Source organism: Adiantum capillus-veneris, chromosome 1 (genome assembly GCF_014529385.1).
Source record: "Adiantum capillus-veneris isolate H3 chromosome 1, ASM1452938v2, whole genome shotgun sequence".
In the NCBI taxonomy this organism is placed as follows: Eukaryota; Viridiplantae; Streptophyta; class Polypodiopsida; order Polypodiales; family Pteridaceae; genus Adiantum; species Adiantum capillus-veneris.
The window spans coordinates 128,920,358-128,941,759 of NC_140931.1; the positions used below are offsets into that span (position 1 = coordinate 128,920,358).

Genomic DNA, 21,402 nt, shown 5'->3' on the forward strand with positions numbered 1-21,402 from the left:
TTCGCGCTCTGTAGTAGTGTAGTTCATCTCGGCATCATTTAATTGGCGACTTGCAAATCTAATAGGGTAGTCCAATTTATGTTCTCCTGGTTGAGTTAGAACACACCCAATAGCAAAGTTTGATGCATCAATATGCACATGAAAAGGTACATTCCAATCAGGTGTTCGCAGGATTGGAGCACTTGTTAGGGCATTCTTTAATAACTCATAAGATTGATGACATTCTTTCCTCCAGCGAAACTCGATAAGAAGCTTGTACAATGGACGCGCTATCTCGGCAAAGTTTAAAATAAACCTTCGATAATAGCCAACATGGCCCATAAATCTTTGAGCTCCTTTATAGTTCGTAAGTGGTGGCAAATCGGCAATGGCTTTAATCTTACTCTCATCTGTGGATATCCCGTTCTTGGACACTATATGCCCTAGAATGACTCCATGCTTAACGCAAAATTGGCATTTGAAAGGGTTCAATGAGATGCGATAAAATCTGCACCTTTCAAATATTTTTCGTAGATATAACAAATGCTTCTCCCAAGAAGAATAAACACAAAGGTCGTCTAGGAAAGCTTCACAAAACTCCCTTAGAAATTCTTTAAACGCAGTGTTTATTAATCGTTGGAATGTAGCAGGGGCATTTGTTAAGCCAAAAGCCATAACACGAAATGCAAACACTCCAAACTCTGTGATAAAAGCAGTTTTAGCTTGGTCCTCTAATGCAATTGTGATTTGATTGTAACCAGAGTATCCATCTAAAAAGCTATAAGCTTCCTTGCCCGCAACTCTCTCAAGCACATGTTCTGAATATGGCAAGGGATAATGATCTCTCCTAGTAGCTGCATTAACTTTCTTGAGGTCCACGCACACTCTTAGTTTTCCTTTTTTTTTTGGCACAATGACTATTGGAGAAACCCATTCTGAGTGCTCAATAGGAATTATGAATCCACATTGGATAATTTTTTCAATCTCCTCTTGTACAATTTTGGCGTACTTAGGATTCATTGGATAGGATCGTTGCTGGACAGGTTTAGCAGTGTTGATAATGGGAATTGTATGTTGCACCACAGAAGGTGGAACGCCCTTCATGTCATGATATGTCCAAGCGACTCCTCACCTGGTTCTGCTAATTCTATCTCTTTAACTACTGCTGAACCATCATAGACTCCACTGCTTCCATTGGTAGGTATTCATTGGGCTTTGGCATACACAACCTTTCGCTCCCCCATGGTATAAGATTTAAAATGTTCAGGAGCCGTATGTAAGTTAGCAGGCTCTTGTCCTGACGGAGACCTTTCTTTTAGTTCTGCCTCCTTTTGTTGTTGTGCTAACTCTCGGTTTTGAAGTCTTCTTATAGTTCAACTCAATTTCGGCTCTATAACCTCCAATTGACCGAGGTCAATGGGTCGCGGGATGCACCACATGACACTCTGGAGATGTTCACCCCAATTGTCTACTAGCTTTCGATGAGCATCACATGCCCCTAGATAGCTAAGCCATTCTGCAGTAGATCTTTCCTTGTTTATCCTAGCTCTCACATTTTCTCGATATCATCGTCTCTTATATGACCTTTGTTTCTTGTTAAGGTTTTGATTTTGGTAAATGTTTGAACTCGACTCGCCTGATAGGTCTTCGCTTGTATCTTCTTCACTCTCATATAAATTACCATAGATGGTCGTACTAGGCCTTGAGTGTTCAGTTTCTATACTTCGTTCACTCGATGTTTCCTCAGGTTCTGAATCCATTTCTCCCTGAGATTCCGTTTCTAATGTGTATTGGCCTGAAGCCTTTGAGGAATCATCGGTTTCACTCTCAGGTAGGTCTGCCTCTTTCTTATCATCGGATGTTACATGCGCTACACCTAACATGTTTACTGGTGCAATGTGTGGTATCTCTTCCCCATCTGGTGTTACCCAAGTTTTTCCTCTAGCTCCCCATGTATCTATAGTTTCCGCTAGGTGTACCCAATCGACATTGTCTGACTCAGCCATTCCGGGTAGGATATCCATAAAAGGAGAGTTCTCCCCAATATCCGTGTCTTCGTTACATGTGTAACAATACTGTAATGGAGCTAAGTGAATTGTTGTGTCTGATCGATTATCAATGATGAACAATATTGTAATGGAGCTGAGTGAATTGTTGTGTCTGATCGATTTATTTCCTAGAGGATGCGTTCGACCACTTAAAAGATCAACTCGAATGACAGAGTCTTGGAACTATAAGTAGACGTGGTTTTTGGACCAGTCATGCACCATTTTTGCTTCCCTCATGAATGGACGCCCTAAGATCATATCAAATGACATAGGATGCTTGGAAAAATCCATAACAATGAAGGTCTGCCTTACCTTGTGTCCCAAGACCTTGATCCTGAAATCCTTTAGCATTCCAATAGGCGTAACAATAGATCCATTAGCCATTTTTACCACTACGCTTGTGGCTTCAAGGTGAGGTCGCCCCATAGACTCCCAACAACTCTTTGTCATCATGCTGACTCCCTCACCACCGTCAAGGACCCCCTTTACAGTTAATCCTTTAGTAAAGTGATTGGGTAGAGTAGCATTAGATTTCATCACCTTCAAAGTATTGCCCAACTTGTTAACGGGTATTTCAATTACAAATTCATGTCCCGCTAGGTCAAATGGTGGTGCTAAATGTTCCTCATCATTCATTACCGAGTCAGGTTTGTTCATATGTGCAAACTGTGGTAATCCGGCCTGTAATTCTCCATTGAGGAAGGCTCGAAGAGCTGAGACTAGCTCGGGGTCTTTATATAGTTTGGACATGATGGTGGTTCTAACTTCTGAAGACATGAAATCCATCAATTTGGCAACATTTAATGGAATCTTGTGGGACGTAGGACCCTGACAAGAGAATGGTGAAGATGGAATCTCCACTTCCTCAAGGGGGTCGGGCATTCCCTCACCAAACATTCTCTCTAGTAGGAAAGGTGTGCGTCCACTTTCAGATGTCCTACCCTCACTCTCTTCCCGAATGATACTAGGTATAGCTAACGGCTTGTAGTTCTTGTGAGGTTGAACTTGTGTGGGAAACACTATGTCCGACATCTGGATATGTTTGAGTTCAGGTTCTAATGTTCGTTGAGTTTCTTCCACCAAACCCCTCAGTTGTTGGACTCGTTCAATTTCCGAAGTTGGGTTTGGATAGGTTCCAATCTTTCTCTTGCAATCCTCATTTTTTGTCTCTCGTGGCTTATCTTGGGGGTTCGCAACTGGGTGGTTTAACTTTGAATACTCTTTTGGTGTTCGTCGTAATTCCCTCTCGTGATCCTCCTCACTGGCTTTTTCCTTTGTAGTAATAGTTTTGGTCTCCGTGGTCTCTATCGAATCTGAGTCATCCTCAGGGTCATTCATATACACGGGATCCTCTCCTGTCCCTATGTTAGTCTTTGAACTAGGTTTTGAGCTAGAAGCATTAAGGGATTTCTTTCTTCGTGTTTTCTTCTTTCTCGCTCGGCCAATGGATGCAACATCTCTCTCTTCGAGGATGTAATTTTGCTTCTGGAGCATCGACCGTGTGAGTGCATTCACTGGTGCTATGTTTATAGTTGGTGGTGTCCCATCAACAATCTCTATTATGTTCAATGGTGTGATTTTCGGTGCATTTGGATTGTTAGGCGATCAAATGATCTATGCCACAACGATTACAAGTGAGTATTGGCATTGCCAATGCACTCCCTTGACTTGTTTGCATTAGTGCGGCATTCTTTTGCATTCTAATGGGGCACTCAGCTACTCGATGCGGTCCACCACATTCGTAGCACTGAAGAGGTGGTCTCTGGGAAAAACTATTAATGTTTTGGCCTCTTGCTGCTAGCGCAATATCTTGATATACCGGTTTGATTTGTCCCCAATGGTCTTCCATATAGTACATGGGACACTCCTCAAGCATGTCGACTCCATAGGTGATACTAGAGTCTATGTCCTCTTCGCAATCTACATAAGTACTAGATGACTCGCAACCTATTTGGTTCATAGGTGTAACTCTTGGATGAGGGGGTTGCGGTCCTAGCACTGGAGGTGGCAACGGTGTAGTTTGGACCACATTTTGGGTTCTAGGGACCATGTGCTGTAATGGCAACTGTTGCTCCATGGGTGGGGTAGGCATCAACGCAGGAACTCGAGGTGAGTCTTCCCAAGCTATAGGCGGTCTATTTTCCATGATGCGTTTAAGCATTAGGCAATCCTTCGCTTGATGGCCATACCTACCACACGCGTTACAAGTCCCGTTAAACTTTACTCTGAGAGTAGGGCATTCACTCGTAGTATGTGGGCCCAAGCAAATTGAGCACCATTGCTGCTCCCTTATTGGATACATATGAGTGTTTTGTGGAGCACGATTACCCCTAAGGCTTTCTTGGATGGCCTTGGTGAGATCTGCCAAAGTCATCTCAGATATCGTTTGCTCTTTCACGATTGGCTTTATCTTCATTGGCTCATGCCCTGATGCTTGCGAGCTACTAGACTTCAGCTCGGCAGACACTCTTTCTCCTGCAATCATTAAATTATCCTCCAATTGGATTGCATTCATGGTGACTGCTTCCCAAGTAGTGATACCTCTAATGACTAGACCATTATAAATACTTTCATGTCATAGTCCCCTAATGAATCTATCGAGCAATTGGTTGTTGTTGAATCGCTCGTTTGGATTGCATCGAGAATTCAAATTCTTTAGGCGACTAATGAAGTGTCTCACAGATTCACCTTCTTCTCGTTGGGCTTTCTGGAGCTGAGAGGCTACACCCCAAATTACTCCCTCTCGTATGTATTCTTTTAAAAACAATCTCCTAAGAGTAGAGTAGATCGTTTTCTCTTCTACTCTTAAGGTTCTATACCAATCTCTAGCCTTTTCGCTTAGGGTCAAACTCAAAGCCTTACACTTATGTAGCTCATTGTGCTCTTCCAAGGAATCGCACACATGTTCAAAGACTTCCATATGCTTTCTAGCATCTCCGTCTCCACTTAATTTCTGTGTGAGCTTAGCTACTTGGACTGCCTTGCTCCTAGGCTCTCTATCAGGTGCACTACGCATGTTTTCCGCAATAGAGCGACCGATAGTTTGAGAAAATGCTGCCAAATCTCCTATTTCAGCAGGTATAATGGGTGTATGTGCTCCTGGAACCACATGTGAGATGGGAGTTGGCCTTGGCCTTGGCATACGCGTGGCTCTTGGGTCCCATATTTCGTATGGTGGTGTACCAGACGGTGGTCCAAAGTTTACATACGTGGCCCTAGGCATAGGGGGTGCCTGATATGGCATGTTATTATTAAATGGCATGGCTCCACTTGTATAAGAGCTTGGATAATTGCATTGTGGATTGTAATCTCTTGGAATAATCGGAGGTGTAGGAGCTACATGAGGCTGAGGTACGACAGGTGCACATGATTGATACATACATGTAGGTATAGTTGGGGGCACTGTGCTACTAGGCATCGGCGCAGTGTTAACAAATGAACTCCATGGTGTACTTCTTGTCATGCTCACCACTGGGATATGCATGGTAGCCGTAGTGTCATTAAGAGAAAGATGAGCTAGATATGGGAAGGTAAAGCTGCCACTTGTGGGCTCAGATTGTACTGAGGCTCCTGGAAAAACAACATATGGAGGATCAATGGGGCTCACTGAGGGAGTCTCCATTTGTGATAGGGTTGGTTGGTTGGCCTTTCTCGTATCCAAGAATCTCATTAGGCCTGTTGAAGGCATGTTGATCCCTATGTTCTGTCTTTCTAACTCGACAATCCTATGGAGGACATCACAGACTTTCTGTTGTTGCTCGTCTATGCTAGTAGCACCTGATGTGGATTGTAGAACATCTAACCAACCCACATGATAGGTGTGTCTTGTGTACCAATCAGTTAAAGCTTCTGGTTGTAGGTCATACTCCCAATTTTTGTTTAGGAATATCCCATCTAGGCTTGGCGTGCTGGAGGTTTCCCTCGAAGTGGAAGCATTATTGCTCCCCATCGCTTGCCCCTCCGTGACTGCTACCTTGGGAGCACTCGGTTGCTCGGTTGGCATGATTGTTGTCATAGGAGCCTTTGCTTTCAGGGCTCGACTTTGTTCTAGCCTTCGTAGGTTCTCAATTTCCCTCTCCCTTGTTGCTTGCATATAGCATTCGATCTCTTGTACTTCGGCAAGACTCCTACCATCGGGTAGTAAAACCTCAGAGGGAGATAGTCCTAAAGGATCAGGAGGTGCAGTGGATGGAACATTCACATGCACACTCTCAAGAAGCATAGGGTCTATTTTAGGCATGAATGAAGAATTTACTTCCCCATTCCCTTCATTTATTTCATTAACCGCATGTTCGGAGCGAGTAGCTCTACTAAGGGTCTCTTTTAAGCGGCTAAACACGTTGGACCCGGGCCGTGGTCCCATGGCATGCATGTCTTGACTTGAACTATCAGGGTTTGGTGTAGGATACCCCTCCATGACTTCGTAGTCAGAGGAAGAATCACTAGATGCGATATGAGGATCTTGGGCCGCGCTACCTTGAGTCCCGGCCGAAGGTCCAGAACCTAGGGTGAAGGAATAATGGGTGCCCGCGTAAATGGAGGCACTACCAATATGCTCGTGCTCTAACACTCGTCCAGAGCATAGGTTCATATGACTTGGATCCCCTAGAAGTGTCAGTGAGTGCCCGTGAAGGCTACTCACCTAGTATTTTTGGGTGTTTTGCAACCCAAGTCTTTTCTTTTTTTTAAAAATTTATTTTTTATTTTTTATTTTTTGGTCCTTTTTTTTCTGACCCAGCTATAGAATAGAACGTATGACAGCTCAAAACGAGCGTCTCGGTCAGAGGGACGTGTTGTGCTTTACAGCCCTCCGTTTGGTCACTTTATGCCCTCGGAATCCCTAAAACCATCAACTTCTAGTAGGGAACTAGGCCCAAATTAGAAAGTCTAAGGGTGCAAGTGGGAAGAGAAGGGAGGAGAGTGGAGTACTTGCCGCACATGCTCTCATTCCCTCATGAGGGGGTAGGGTATATATATAAGAGTGAGTCTAGTATATATCATAAGACTGAGGACTGAGGCCTGGGCCTGGGCAAATGATCCCGGTCCCGATCAAAATTTTAGTGTAGCCCCCCAGTCACTCACGCTTAAATATTTTCGGTTTTTTTTTCCTGATCTCAATCAAAATTTTAGTGTAGCCCCCAAGTCACTCACGCTTAAATATTTTCGGCTATATATATATATATTTTTTTTTAAAGGCGACGACCGCACGCGGTTTAGGTGACCGTTTCTTGGCCACACACACTGTCAACACCTACCTAACCTCTCTGTCAATAGCTCACAGACAGCTCACTACCTTATCTACTTACTAACAATGCTGCTAACCACTAACTAATCTACTAACTAATCTGTTAACCACTCTGCTAACTGCTTGCTGACAGTGGGCTAACTGTCCACCTACTTCCTCTCTCACTACCTTACTGTGCAAAGACTGTGTGCAGGCAAACCTTGACAGAAAACTGTGTACAGACTGTGTGCAAACAGAAATTGCTAACTGCCTTCCTACTTATTCATTCACTGCGAACAAGCTAACGACTACTAATTGTGCAAAGACTGTGTGCAAACAGAAAACACAACATTATGCAGAAATCATAGAACTTGCAGACAATACAGAAATTAACAACTTGCAAAAAAATAACTCATTCCTCTTCCTCTTCCTCTTCTTTCCTACTACAAACAACTCATAGGAGAATCACAAAGTGCCTCTTGGGCTTAGTCCAGGGCGATTCCCCGGCAGCGGCGCCAAAAATGTGCGCTCCTTGCCGCACTGTCGAAGCAAGGGCCTTGCCTAACACTGTGTGCGAGCCATAGACGGCTCCAAGCACACAACTAGCTTAACTAGTAAGCTCAAAAGAGGGCAATGGTGTGTCACTCACCACTCTATGCTCCTGCCGTGGAGGATTCCTTGCCGCGAAGAAGAAGGAGACGCCACTACGTCGCGCTCAACCGCTTTACCAAAGTCGTGCCGCCGCAATGCTCGATCGCTCTCTCTCTCTCTCTCTCTCTCTCTCTCTCTCTCACATACACACACACACACACAAGGAGGTGAAGAAGAAGAAGATGGAGATGGAGATGGAGCAAGAGCACTCTTCTATTGCACAAATGAGAGAATGAGTGAATTTTAGGTTTAGTTGGCTTTTATATGAGCTCACCCCATTCACACTTGGCCGCCCATGCTTAGCCAACTAATCCCTTGAATGTCCCAGTTAGAGTGCGCCTCTCATCGGCGATCACTCTTACCCTTTTCCTATTGGACCGACAAGCCCGGTACCTGACTCTACCAAATAAATAATAAAATGTCCACCGTAGGTTACAACGTTTGTCTCGTAGGTGATAGGGTGTCCGTGAGCCGTGAGGGTTAACAAAAAGCATGGCCTAATCCAAGGAATCTACATGAGCTAAGAAGCTTTATTGGTATGTGTGCATACTATAGACACTTCATAGCAAAATTCTCTCAAATAGCAGGACCATTACATGACTTAACAAAGAAAAAGGTTAAGTATTCATGGACTGCTAAGGAGCAAAGTGCTTTTGACACGCTCAATGAGAAGCTTATCTCCCAACCAGTCCTTATGCTCCCGGATCTCTCAAAGCCATTTGAGGTCTAATGTGATGCTTGTGGTGATTTCCTTGGAGTAGTCTTGCTTCAAGAAGGGCATGCCATAGCATATGAGAGCCGAAGGCTCAACACGGATGAAGGGGTCTTAGGCATTTATGAGAAAGAGCTGTTAGCTGTTCTACACGCCCTAGACACATGGAAGCACTATCTATTGAGGACTCCATTCATCTTACGAACAGACCATCAAAGTCTCAAGTACTTCATGACACAAACAAAGATTTCCAACAAACAAATGAGGTGGCAAATTTTCTTTCACAATTTAATTTCCACATTGCTCACATTGCTAGTAAGCACAATCAAGTGGCTGATGCACTTTCACGACGACCAAAAGTTAATGCTGTGTCAATAGCAACTCACAATGATCTATCTTCTATGATAGATGAGTATGCTACTGACCCTCAATTTAAAGACATAATGTCAGCCCTTGCTTTGGGGAAGAAAGAGGAACCATTCACCTTGCAGGATGGTTATCTTCTCCATGGCAACATGCTATGTGTTACCCCTCCCTTCGTGAGAAAGTCATGTATGAATCCCATGCTCCTCCCTATGCGGGGCATAGAGGCATTCAACCTACTCTTCGAGGAGTAGAGACGTACTTTTATTGGCCTACCATGAAAGTGGACATACAAGAGTATGTTTCAAAATGTGATGTATGCCAAAAGACCAAGTATGATAGAGGGAAGCAACCTGGATTACTCCAGCCATTACCAATTCCTAATTCACCATGGGAGAGTATATCCATGGATTTTATCTTCGGATTACCAAAATCTATCCATGGAAATACGGGAATATGGACAATAGTCGACAGGTTTAGCAAGCAAGCACACTTTATCCCTGTCAAGAAGACTATTAAGGCACACCAAATGGCAACTCTCTTCATATCACAAATTTTCAAACACCATTGATTGCCAACATCCATTGTGTCAGATAGAGATCCTAGAATGACCATTAATTTTTGGAAAGGTCTCTTCGAAAATCTAGGTACAAGATTGAATTTCTCTTTGGCCTATCACCCACAAACGGATGGCCAAAGTGAGATAGCCAATCTTACGATTCTTGATCTACTAAAGACCTATGTTACAGAAGTAGATCAACACTCACAATGGGAAAAGTACTTACCTCTTGTAGAGTATGCGTATAATAGTACTATCCATACTTCTACAGAAAAAGCACCTTTTGAAATCATAGAGGGAAGACCTAAAAGTCCCTTGCTACTTAAATTACATGGGAAGATCTTCGCTGCCGATGAGTATAGCCGTGACCTGCAAACATCTTTTCAAAAGATTAAGGAGGCTATATCCATCTCCCAACTAAGGCAAAAAGCTGCTGCTGACAAGCACAAAAGGGCCTTAATGTTCAAAGAAAATTATTAGGTCTTACTTAAGTTTCCTAAGGCTTGATTGAGGCAAACGATGGGCAAAAATCCTACGGGCCATCAAAAGTATTATGCTAAACTAACAAAAAGATACTATGGTCCTTTTCAAAATTTGAAGCCAATCAATGAGGTGGCTTATCAACTCAAGTTACCTAACCATTGGTTCATACACAATGATTTTCATGTGAGCCTACTCAAGCCTTACAAAGGAGAGCCTCCAAATGAACCAATTATTGAAGACCCTCCCGAAATCGAAGATCAAGAAGAGGTACTACAACCCGAAGCTATCCTTCGGCATGAAGACAAGGTACTACGACATGGAAAGATTATCTGACGGTATCTTATTAAGTTCAAATATTATCCTTTTGAAGATGCTAGATGGATGCAAGGAATCCAGCTCAAGGATAGTATGAACCTTGTCAACGCTTACCATGCTACATTGGAGTAACAAAATGTACATGTTTCTTTTCAATGAACAATGTTTTTTTCTTATAAGACTAATTCTCTCTTTATTGTGCACAAATTTAAGTAGTATGCATACTAAGAATCATGTTTGGGATGACGACGTCTCTCAAACACCATGTAGAATTTGTCATTCTACTTGGGAGGATGAAATGGACTAAAGACCAGACATGCTTGTGGCAGCTATCTCTCCCAAGAACCAAATGGATTAGTCATCCATCTTGGAATTATATCGTAGGGTAAAAAGGGATCTTCTACCCGCTAAGACAAATTGACCTCCTGACTATGACTTTATCTCTTTTACCTCATAGTCGAGGAAGACTACGATTTCAAGAGAGACATAATGTCATTAAATATCTAGTATCTAACCAACCCAAATGATTTTCTCATATTAAACTGATCATTTCATATTGGATAATAAATGGGAACAAGGGTTAGAATATAGACGTGTGCTTACTGATCTATCTCAACACACGGGGCCAATGGTAAAGGGGCCCAAATGAGAGATGGTCTGACAAAGAGCAAGGTTAACTGCTGAAGCTTAAAAGACCTTAGGGTTAGCTTCATTAAAGACCTCCAATGGTTAGTGTTAAAAGTCCTTTGACCTTAAGAAAACTAGGGCTCAGCTTGAGGTGGGAACCTGACCTAAACTTAAGCAACCTAGAGCTGTGCTTGAGGTGGGAACCTTAAGCAAGTTAGGGCTGTGCTTGAGGTGGGAACCCGACCTAAACTTAAGCAAGCTAGTGATGTGCTTGAGGTGGGAACCCGACCTAAACTTAATCAAGCTAGGGCTGTGCTTGAGGTGGGAACTCCACCTAAGGTGCTTGTCATGCTTGATGACTAAGGTACTTGAGGTACTTGTCACATTTAATGAGGAAGTGCTTGAGAAGCTTCCTATGCATGGGGGGTAAGATGCTTGAGTCAAAAAGAAAACCTACACACTTAATGAGGAAGTTGCTTAAGAAACTTCCTCTGTATAAAAATCTCAAAGTTAGGGGAATTCTAAAAGAGCACATGGGACACATGTTAGACTCTCACTAAGCTTAACCACATGGTGCGCTTGAATGCTTTTGGTTGGGCTAAAGAGGGGTCCAATGAGCTTCTACTTACATCTAAAAAATATTAGATATTTTCAAGTCTCTCTCTCTAAGGGGTAAGGAGGACACTTGTCAAAAGACTACCCATGTACTTGACTGCCTGCTGCATGTGATTGGCTACTGGGAGAGGGATCCAATGAGCTTGCAACATGCAGAAAGGTCACCACTCGCCCAAAGCAAGGAGGGGGGGTGCTAGGGGGATATACTCCACACACACAATCATTTGGCAAAGCCATTCTCACTTGGTGAAAGTTGAGGAACACCACCTCCTTCTCCAAGCTTGTGAGAGTGAAAGCCTACACCAACACTCTTGGCTATGGAATGCAAATCCAACCAAGAGTCATGCTTCAATGCTTAAGCTTTTCATCTTCTCCATCTTCGTTACTATGCTATTGTGTATGATAGCAAGAAGAGTAATGATAAGTGAGGAAATATTTCTTTCTCCTATGGAAAGTTTCTTCTTCCTCTTCCCTATCCTCATTCCCCACTAGCTCTCTCCACCTTCAAAGATGTTTGAGGCCTTGAAACTGAGGCTTGGGATAGTTAATGCTTTCTTCAAGTTTATGTTATGCTTGCGATGCATGAAGCTTTCCATCTTCATTGCATCACCTAGGTTACAAGGAACACAAAGATTGAATTGTACCAAGTCTCTCTTGATGGGAGAAACTATAATACAAATGCCTATTGGAGGGGGGACCGGCTCTGTATAAATACGGTCCTCAATTGTTGTCATGTTCTCTAAACTCTCTCTCTTGCAAAAGTATTGTTCATGCCAAGTTAACTAAGTACCATGTTTATGTTTCTACCATCGATTAAGTTCACCCGCTATGCTCACAAAGTAATTTCATAAAAGTGCTTTATCTAATTTCCTAATTCCGCTACTCTCAAAGTTCATAGGCAATTTCCATTACACTCTTTGAACTTCTTGAGTAGGATAAGATTTGCGATGTCCTCCCCTCTTGTATTCTCTAGGATAATAGCCATAGGTTTCATCGGAAGAAAAGGAAGGTGAAGAAGAAGGAGAAGAGGGTGACCTCTTTCTTGCCCTTTTCTTCCTTTGTTTCCTCTCTTCCCTTTTTGAGTGACAAGGAGAAGGACTATGGGTTAACCGTTTTCTCTTGGGAGGAGTCGACGATCATTTAGTCTACGGCCTTCCTGGAGCCACATCTTCGGAGGAACTTAGGGATTCATTACTTTCTTGTTCTTTGGATTCCTCCTCTCCTATGGGAGAGAGACTTCTTTTTGGGGCTCATCAAGAGGCCTCCTAAGCTCTCTCTCCTCTTGGAGAGGAAAGGAAATTCCATAAGCACGAAGTCATTGAGTAACTTCGGCTTGCAAAGCGGGGTTGCCCATAGCTTGTTGTAACCTAGTGACAAGATAATTAACAAACATGGGGGCATCATCATTAGCACCTTCATGTGCAAAATCAAAGTTATCAATGTTCAATCAACTCTCTTGGTTATTAGCAGCCATGTTAATTGAACTTATGTGCTTACTTAGTGTATGCTTCGGCAATTCAAAACCTTAGTTGCTACTCCTCTTAGCTTTTGAAAATAGGCACTTAAGTATCTACACCCACGGCTCGAATTGGTTAATTATAGAGAGTAGTGGAGTGGGTCTAACATAGCAGATTTGCCGAGGGATAGCTCCTTTCGGACTTCTTATGTCTCAATAATGGTAAATCCGTAAGCAAGTCTAAAAAGAGTCTATTATTAAGGCCAAAGATCCCGAGGTGTGCACCATATCCCACATAGTGGGCTCAACAAAACCGATAATAGATCTCAGTCCCACTTACCCTAATATAATTAACAAAATCAACCATTAATAGGCTACTTAAGGATCTCTCTTCTTAAGCAATAAAAGAGAAACCAAATGCTCTGATACCAATGTAATAGAAATGGCCTATGAACTTTGAGAGTAGCGGAATGAAGAAATTAGATAAAGCACTTTTGTGAGATTACTTTGTGAGCATAGCGGGTGAACTTAATTGATGGTAACAACATAAACATGGTACTTAGTTAACTTGTCATGAACAATACTTTTGCAAGAGAGAGAGAGTTTAGAGAACATGACAACAATTGAGGACCGGATTCATACGGAGCCTGTCCCCCCTCCAATAGGCATTTGTATTATAGTTTCTCCCATCAAGAGAGACTTGGTACAATACAATCTTTGTGTTCCTTGTGACCTTGGTGATGCAATGAAGATGGAAAGCTTCATGCATCACAAGCATAACATAAACTTTGTAGAAAGCATTAACTATCCCAAGCCTCAGTCCCAAGACCTCAAACACCTTCGAAGGTGGAGAGATCTGGCGGGGAATGAGGGTAGGGAAGAGGAAGAAGAAACATTCCATAGGAGAAAGAAATAGTTCCTCATTTGTTATCACTCTTCTTGTTAGCATACATAATAGCATAGTAATGAAGATGGAGAAGATGGTAAGCTTAAGCATTGAAGCATGGCTCTTGGTTGGGATTTGCATTCCATAGCCAAGGGTGTTGGTGTAGGCTCTCACTTCTCGGGTAAAAGCACACTTTGGTGGTACAAAAAGGAGTGTCCTTGACAAAACCTTAGACAAATCTTTGAGCTACAATTTCTACAAGTCACATGAAAAACTATCTATCATATTGTATATCATTGGATAGATATTTGAAAGAATAATCTAAAACTACAAGGTCCGACAAGTTTTGACCTAAGCTACAAAAAATTTACCAGTCCCCACTTTTTCATTGGTACAATTGAAATGGGTCCTTTTTTTGTACCACCAAAGCATGCTTTCACCCTCTCACAAGCTTGGAGAAGGAGGTGGAGTTCCTCAACTTTCACCAAGTGAGAATGATCCACAAAATGAGTGTGTGTGTGTGTTGTATACTCCCCCAGCACTCCCCTTGCTTGCTTGGGGCAAGTTCTAGCCTTTACACATGCTTCAAGCTCATTGGACCTCTTTCCCCATAGCCAATCACAAGCAATATGCATTCAAGTACATGGGTAGTGTTTGGACAATTGTCCTCCTTATCCCTTAGAGAGAGAGAGCTTGAAAATATCTAGATATTTATTGGATGGAACTAGAACTCATTGGACCCCTCTTTAGCCCAGCCAATAGCATTCAAGCACACCATGTAGCTAAGCATAGGGAGAGTCTGACATGTGTCCCATGTGTCCATTGAGAAAAGGGGTGCCCTTTGGGTGAGTGGGAGATTAAGTCAAAGATTCCCCTAGCTTTGGGACTTTCCCTCTCCTTTGTAGGGTCTCTTTTTGAGTCAAGCACCTTACCCCCCATGCATAGGAAGCTTCTCAAGCACCTTCCTCATCAATCATGACAAGAACCTCAAGCACCTTAGTCATCAAGCACGACAAGGACCTCAAGCACCTTAGTCATCAAACATGACAAGCACCTCAAGCTTAGGTCGGGTTTCCACCTCAAGCTCAACCCTAGCTTATCTAAGGTCAAAGGACTTTTAGCACTAACTATTGTAGGTCTTTAATGAAGCTAACCCTAAGGTCTTTTAAGCTCCATTTGATGCACGTTGCTCTTTGATAGAATACCTCCTTTTGGACCCCTATTGAGATGTTACCATCTCTCCTCTTGGTCCCCTGCTGAGGTAAGCCTAGAAGCACTTATTGCACATTGCTCTATTGAGATGCAACCATCTCTCCTTTTGGTCCCGTGTTGAGATAGGTTTAGAAGCACATGTCTCTATTCTAACTCTTGTTCCCGTTTATTCTCCCACATTAAATGATCAGTTTAATATGAGAAAATCATTTGGTAAAGTTAGATATTATATTTTATGACACAAAATGGTATTTAAGCTGCTCAAACATCTACTCTTAGTTGCACATAAACAAGACCTCGAAGGGGGTACCGCATATGCAGACCTTAATGCTACTCTCAACTTTGTGATGCTTACACTATAATGGCTAAAGAGTATAAAACTCCTCAGGATGCAACCATCCTATAACAGCCAACATTCAAAGATGATGTCAAAAATCATACATATCTTTTAGAAAGGCTTATGCAATGTGATGTAGATTAACCAATAGAATGTAATAAAGATTAGTGGATCGCAGCTATGTAAATAATGATGTCCATAAAAAACATCCATATCTTTAAAAAAAGCTCCGGTCATCATAGAATATAATAAAGATTAGTGGATCAAAGCTATGTAAGTATATATGGCTAGATGTTCCCTGATGAAACAAAAAAACAATGAATACCACTAAACCCTTAAAGTTGTGTGTTAACGATAGGATCATACCCTTTAAGCCATTTTGCTCAATATGTTTCTCTCGTTTAATTTTCATAGGACACTATACAATTATTATGTCACCATTTTGTTCAATATGTTTCTCTAGCTTAATTTTCATAGGACAGTAATGAATTATTATGTCTCCATTTCCATGTGGAGCCAATCTAATGGAAAGTCGTGAGGTAGGGCAATGGCATTGCTACCTTTCATGCACATCTTGCTATCCGAGGACCTTGCAAAAGATATACACCACCATGCTTCCACATCATGGCGTACCCAGCTTGAATTACAAAAGCGTCCCAGCCTAAAATGCCAAATTATATCCTTGTGAAGTAATCTTACAAACATGAGAATCAAGAAACAATTGTGCATCCTTTGGAATATTATATTATCAAAACTAGACAAAGCATTCAGGCCTATTTTTCATATATTGCTACAAATAACCTTGTGACCCACCTACATGCAATTTCAAGGCCATTTCTTGCCTTTGTGGCAAGGCCATGCAATTAAATGTTTTCCTCTTCTCGAAGCTCTCGAAAACATGTCAGAACAAGAGAATGCATCACTTCCAGCATGAGCCACTTGTTTCCATCATATCACTGCACTTCAACTTCCACCATCGTAGCCGATTGTCTCTCTTCGCGCTTGTTGAGAGTTGCAAAACCCCCATGTGGCAGTGGCACTTCTCTCCCTTCAGGCTTATCGCCTCCCTCGACAGCAAGCTAGCACCCAAATATGTTGGGCTACGGACATTGTTGGACGGGTGCGATCCTATCTGCCCCCAATATTTCCTTCGTTGCCCTTAGCCTATGCTACAGAGTGGAGCGAGGTCTTGGAGAAAGGCACATGAGGATAGATTGTGGTGGTGTGAACTGACAAAAATTATGTTTGCTAAGGTGAGGCAACCAAAAACAACAATGATGTCTCATCACACAAAAGGTGGGCAGTGAAAAAGAAGGTCATAGATAGCAAGCAACTTAGTCAAATCCCACAGGCCTGATTCCCACTTAGGATATGTTGTGCCGATGTCTACCCTCTGTGTCCAGATGGCACCACTTTGATCGAAAGACCCATCTCTCCACCCCTTAACTATGGAGAGGCAGTCAGTGGTTGGGCTAGTTTATACAACACTATAAGCAGAAACGCAGTGGGCAGAGTCCAGACATAATGCAAAAATTGTATGAGGAAAGAGCGCGGTCGAGTGGGGGTGTATGTGCATACAAGCATTCGAAGCCAACTGCTATCAGTGATGCAGCACGGGCTGTTTGATCCATCAAATGGTAAGGGTCTTAAGGAAGTGTATTGGGGACACTGCAACAACAATTTTATAGGAAGCGGCAGCTCAGTTTGGAAACTTAGATGTTGATGCTCCACATTTGCATGCGGATCGACGCCAGTCAATCATTGTCATCATAATCACGTCCTTGTCCAGAAAGCGCATACGGGTAACGTGCAAAAGCGCCTAATTGTCGAGGGAAGCGCAGATGTCCATTGTGCAGAAGCTCGTCCACCTTCATAATAGATATTGGACGTCGAATATCGTGGGAGGCTGCTTCACTCATCTTCTTTGCAAAGCACTGAGGGAAGATTTTAGCTTGAGCTTTTGAGACACGCACCTGATGATCTGCGATATTCAAATACTCCCATCAAGCACATCCTGCCTAGAGTTTTGATATTGATATCAAACACGACAGAGGCAAGGACTCCATATGTGAGAGAGAGAGAGAGAGAGAGAGAGAGAGAGAGAGAGAGAGAGAGCTCTTGTGTACTCTACAAGTCTGTGAGGAGCCTCACAACAACCTATGTAGTCCTTTTACATCACTTTACTCGTCCCACAGACACCTTAGAGCAAGAAATTGCAAAAGACGTTGGATAAAGTATCTCTCTCTTGTGTATGTGTGTGTGTGTGTGTGTGTGTGTGTGTGTGTGTGTGAGTGTGTGTGAGAGAGAGAGAGAGAGAGAGAGAAAGAAGTAGGAGTCCTCTTTAGGGCTATCGGATGCAAGAAGTCGTGCCACAGGGCAACCAAAAACTCACGCTCCTTAATAGATAGTAAAGATGTAGAGAAAATTATTTTGACTGAACGTTGTTAGAAGACTTTTCATTTCTTACAAACTTACCCTTCACTTTTGAAGCTTAGATTAGATGCTTTGCAAGATCTTCTTTGAAGTGAACCAATGACACAAGTGGAGACCCTCTCCTTCCTTGAAAATTTTGAGCTTCATTATATATAGTATAAAAGTTGGGTTTACCCTAACAAACGTCCTCTCAAGCCAAACTTGGATTGCATTGGTGCAAACTTGGCCCACTTTATTAGCTAAGATGTTGAAGTTGTACATGAGATCAGGCATGCAGCTTAGCACTCTTTCGGCTCAAATGATGAACTTGTTCATGGGCTCAAAGATTCATCTTGGCACTTCTCCTACTCCAAGTATAAACTTGTCCAAACTTTGGCTATGCTGAAAACCTTCTCTCTATATACTAAACGACGGTGAGCCACCAAAAAATGGTTGGGAGTTCATCTTCCGCCACCTCATGAGAATGTGAGCTAAGTCATAATGTGGGAATTATTGTGAGAATCTGTTCAAAACTTCTTGTGCTAGATTGGCTAGACTTATTTGTAAACTTTGCACTTAAGGAACATGTGCATGTACAATATCATGATGGTTTCAGACCTCCTGAGAAGGTGTGCCTCCGTGAAAATTTGTCACTCAACTTGTAAGAGGGCCAAATCATGTTTACAACTTCATTGAACAGTAAATCCTCCGTTTAATAAACCAACAATGGCAGCTAAGGCATGTGGGAAGTCAAATGTATGTGCTTTTGAGAAAGATTAGATAGAACACTCTTTTGAATGTACTTAAAATCAAGGACTATATTTGAGCTACTTCTTTATGTGAAACTTCCATATCTCTTGCTTGAGACGATCCAAACATTTGTGCGAAGAGCCTCCTTCCTCAGAAGCTCTTTGAGCTAAATTACTCAAGTTCTTGGCCTTCTCTCTGATTTGCTTCCCTACCTCACTTTGCATCAAAGTTCTCACCTTTTTTACAACCTCCGTTTTAGTTATCAATCCACTAGTGCCGCCACTTGCGTCAAAACCAAGACCAATGCCCCATTGCTCTACTATGCACCTTTGATTCAAGAATTGGTCGACAAGAATAGGCCATGTTAGCATTGGAACACCTGCATTGATGCCTTCAATGGTCGAATTCCAACCGCAATGTGTTAGAAAGCCACCCACTGAAGCGTGTGAAAGCACTTCTCGTTGAGACGCCCATGGCACCATCAAACCTTGGGGTCCAAGTCTTCTTGTAAGAGACTCAAGTGTGTATTCTTCTGTTTGGACACACAAGTTGTCTCTAAACACCCATAGGAAAGGCTGCCCACTAGCTTCTAACCCAAGCACAAGCTCTTCAAGTTGGACTTTGGAGATGTTTGCCAAAGTTCCGAAGGCAATGTATAAGACAGAATGCTTTGGGTGCATTTGAAGCCAATCCAAATGGGATTGCCAGCTTGTTACACTTGCTCCTTTGCAAATGTTGAAAGAAGGTGCATTTATCAAGGGACCCAAGGCAAGAGGACGAAATCCTACGATTTCTTCAATTGTGTCTAGCGTTGTAGCCTCCAATTCCTCAAACGTGTTGATTACGATCCAAGTTGGCTCATCAACTCGTCTAAATGGCAACCATGCATACTCATCACTTGGAAATGGAGCTGGTATAGAACCGAGGAACACTCCAGTTATGTTCTTGCTCGTGAGAGGAGGCACACCTCGAGCACATGTGAAAACGATCGAGTCATCTGCAAATAAGCAAACATTTGAGAAATTAGAGTGGATGATGTAGCACAACATTGGTGTGTGATATGAAAAAACAGATTATTAAAGCTTATGGTTCTCTTCTTGGACTAGGGCAAGTGCGGTGCTCACATTCAGACTCACTAAGAGAACAAAGGGAATAGCTTGATTAATCACCTCCTACCCTGCTCTTATAGAGCCTTGCTGTACAAGACCCCTTTCCCAAGCCATGTGTGTCCATGTGAATCTGGCGCGCTCAATCTCAAACAGAATTCAGGTAGATCCTCACAAGCAAATACTGATTTTGAGTGCATTCTTGGCTTAGCAAAAAGATGCAAATTAATTTCTCACACATGAGATGTCAAAAGAGGCTTAGCATTGTGTTTTGATGTTGCATAAATCTGAGCTAAAATTTTGTGTGCACGCTCACACATACATGTATCATTCTCACATACAAATGTGACAAAACAGACACCTTGTTATGTACTCTGAGAGGAAGCATTTCATAATCAGGCAGTGATGAACAAGGAGGAGGAAACATTTACCAGTTGGCGGTTGAAAGCCCTGCGATACCATGGTGTTGCACACAAAATTGGCTGCAGTCTGCGTCCAGAGAGAGATGGAGGGGATGCCGGCCGCAATGGCAAGGTCGAGCACATACGCGAGACGAAAATCAAACAGAAGCAGAGACACAGGGGGACCCTTCTCATTCAACTGAGCAAGCAAACGTGCCACCGCAGCTTTTACTGCTGGCTTGAACATTTCTATAAGTGTGTCGAATGGCGATCCACACTCTACAAGAAACTCTTCTCCTAAGGATATGAATTGTAAATCCTCGCTATCCTTGCCTTCCTGTGTAGTTGTGCCATTCTCAATTTGATGGCAAGTGATTCGCTGGTGGTTTGAGTGAGTGTTGGCGAAGGTCACCATAAAACCTGCAGAGACGAGCTTGAGGGAGAGATCGAAGAGGGGGTGTATGTGGCCTTGAAAAGGCAGGGGCACTGCAAGAGCATGGGGCTTGCTATGGCCAGGGGCAGCCATCGAGTGCATGTTGGTGAGGGCACCTGCATACTGTGCCTCATTGTTATATAAAAGCTAGGAAAGGAGGTGCAGGAGTCGAGGAGTGTATAACTACGAGCCAAGTATTTTTGGGCTGCTGACACGGACATGGGAGGGTGGGATCTACGCTGAGGGGATTACTCGCCGTAGATTTGGGATGAGATTACCCGAGAAAGAGAAAAAGATAGAGAGAGAGAGAGAGAGAGAGAGGGAGAGAGAGAGATGGGCGGGGGAGGGTGGGATCTATGGTGAGGGGATTGCGGGCCGGAGATCCAAGATGCGGTTACCCAATATTACAAAAAGTAATCTTAAATACCCGCATTTTGAAAGTAATCTCGGGTATCCCTTTTTGTATCCGTGGGGTTTGAACACGTGACCTCACCCTTGTGAGGCACATGTCATAACCACTTCACCTGCGCGTACGTCAGTAGTTTATTTAAAACACATGTGCAAGGCGGCAACATCAAAAGTAATCTCGGGTATCTGAGATTACTTTTGACGTTGCCGCCAAAATTTACGGTCCATAATCCCCTCACCGTAGATCCGACCCTCCCATGCTTGTGTCGCTTAGGCTGGGTTCAGACTGTCCGAAGCTAGAGCACTTTTCCAATGACAAGCCAATGAAAAGTGGCACCCATCTGCAGCGTGGTTCACACCTGACGAAGCCCATCTGCCACCAGTGCCTTGTTGGCAAGCTGAGTCACGTCCAAGTAGCTCTGAAG

At 42.9% G+C, this 21,402-nt stretch overlaps 1 protein-coding gene across 1 annotated transcript; it reads right to left on the minus strand.

Annotated features, from left to right (window-relative positions):
* Nucleotides 1-18,111: 18,111 nt before the first annotated feature.
* On the minus strand, nt 18,112-20,713 carry LOC147465544 (UDP-glycosyltransferase 85A1-like). Its single transcript, XM_086520547.1, has 2 exons — nt 20,167-20,713; nt 18,112-19,626 (listed from the first exon to the last, which is right to left on the minus strand). The coding sequence occupies exons 1-2, from the start codon at nt 20,669-20,671 to the stop codon at nt 18,707-18,709; spliced, it is 1,425 nt and encodes a 474-aa protein (XP_086376673.1). The 5' UTR covers nt 20,672-20,713; the 3' UTR covers nt 18,112-18,706.
* Between the last annotated feature and the right edge of the window lie 689 nt (nt 20,714-21,402).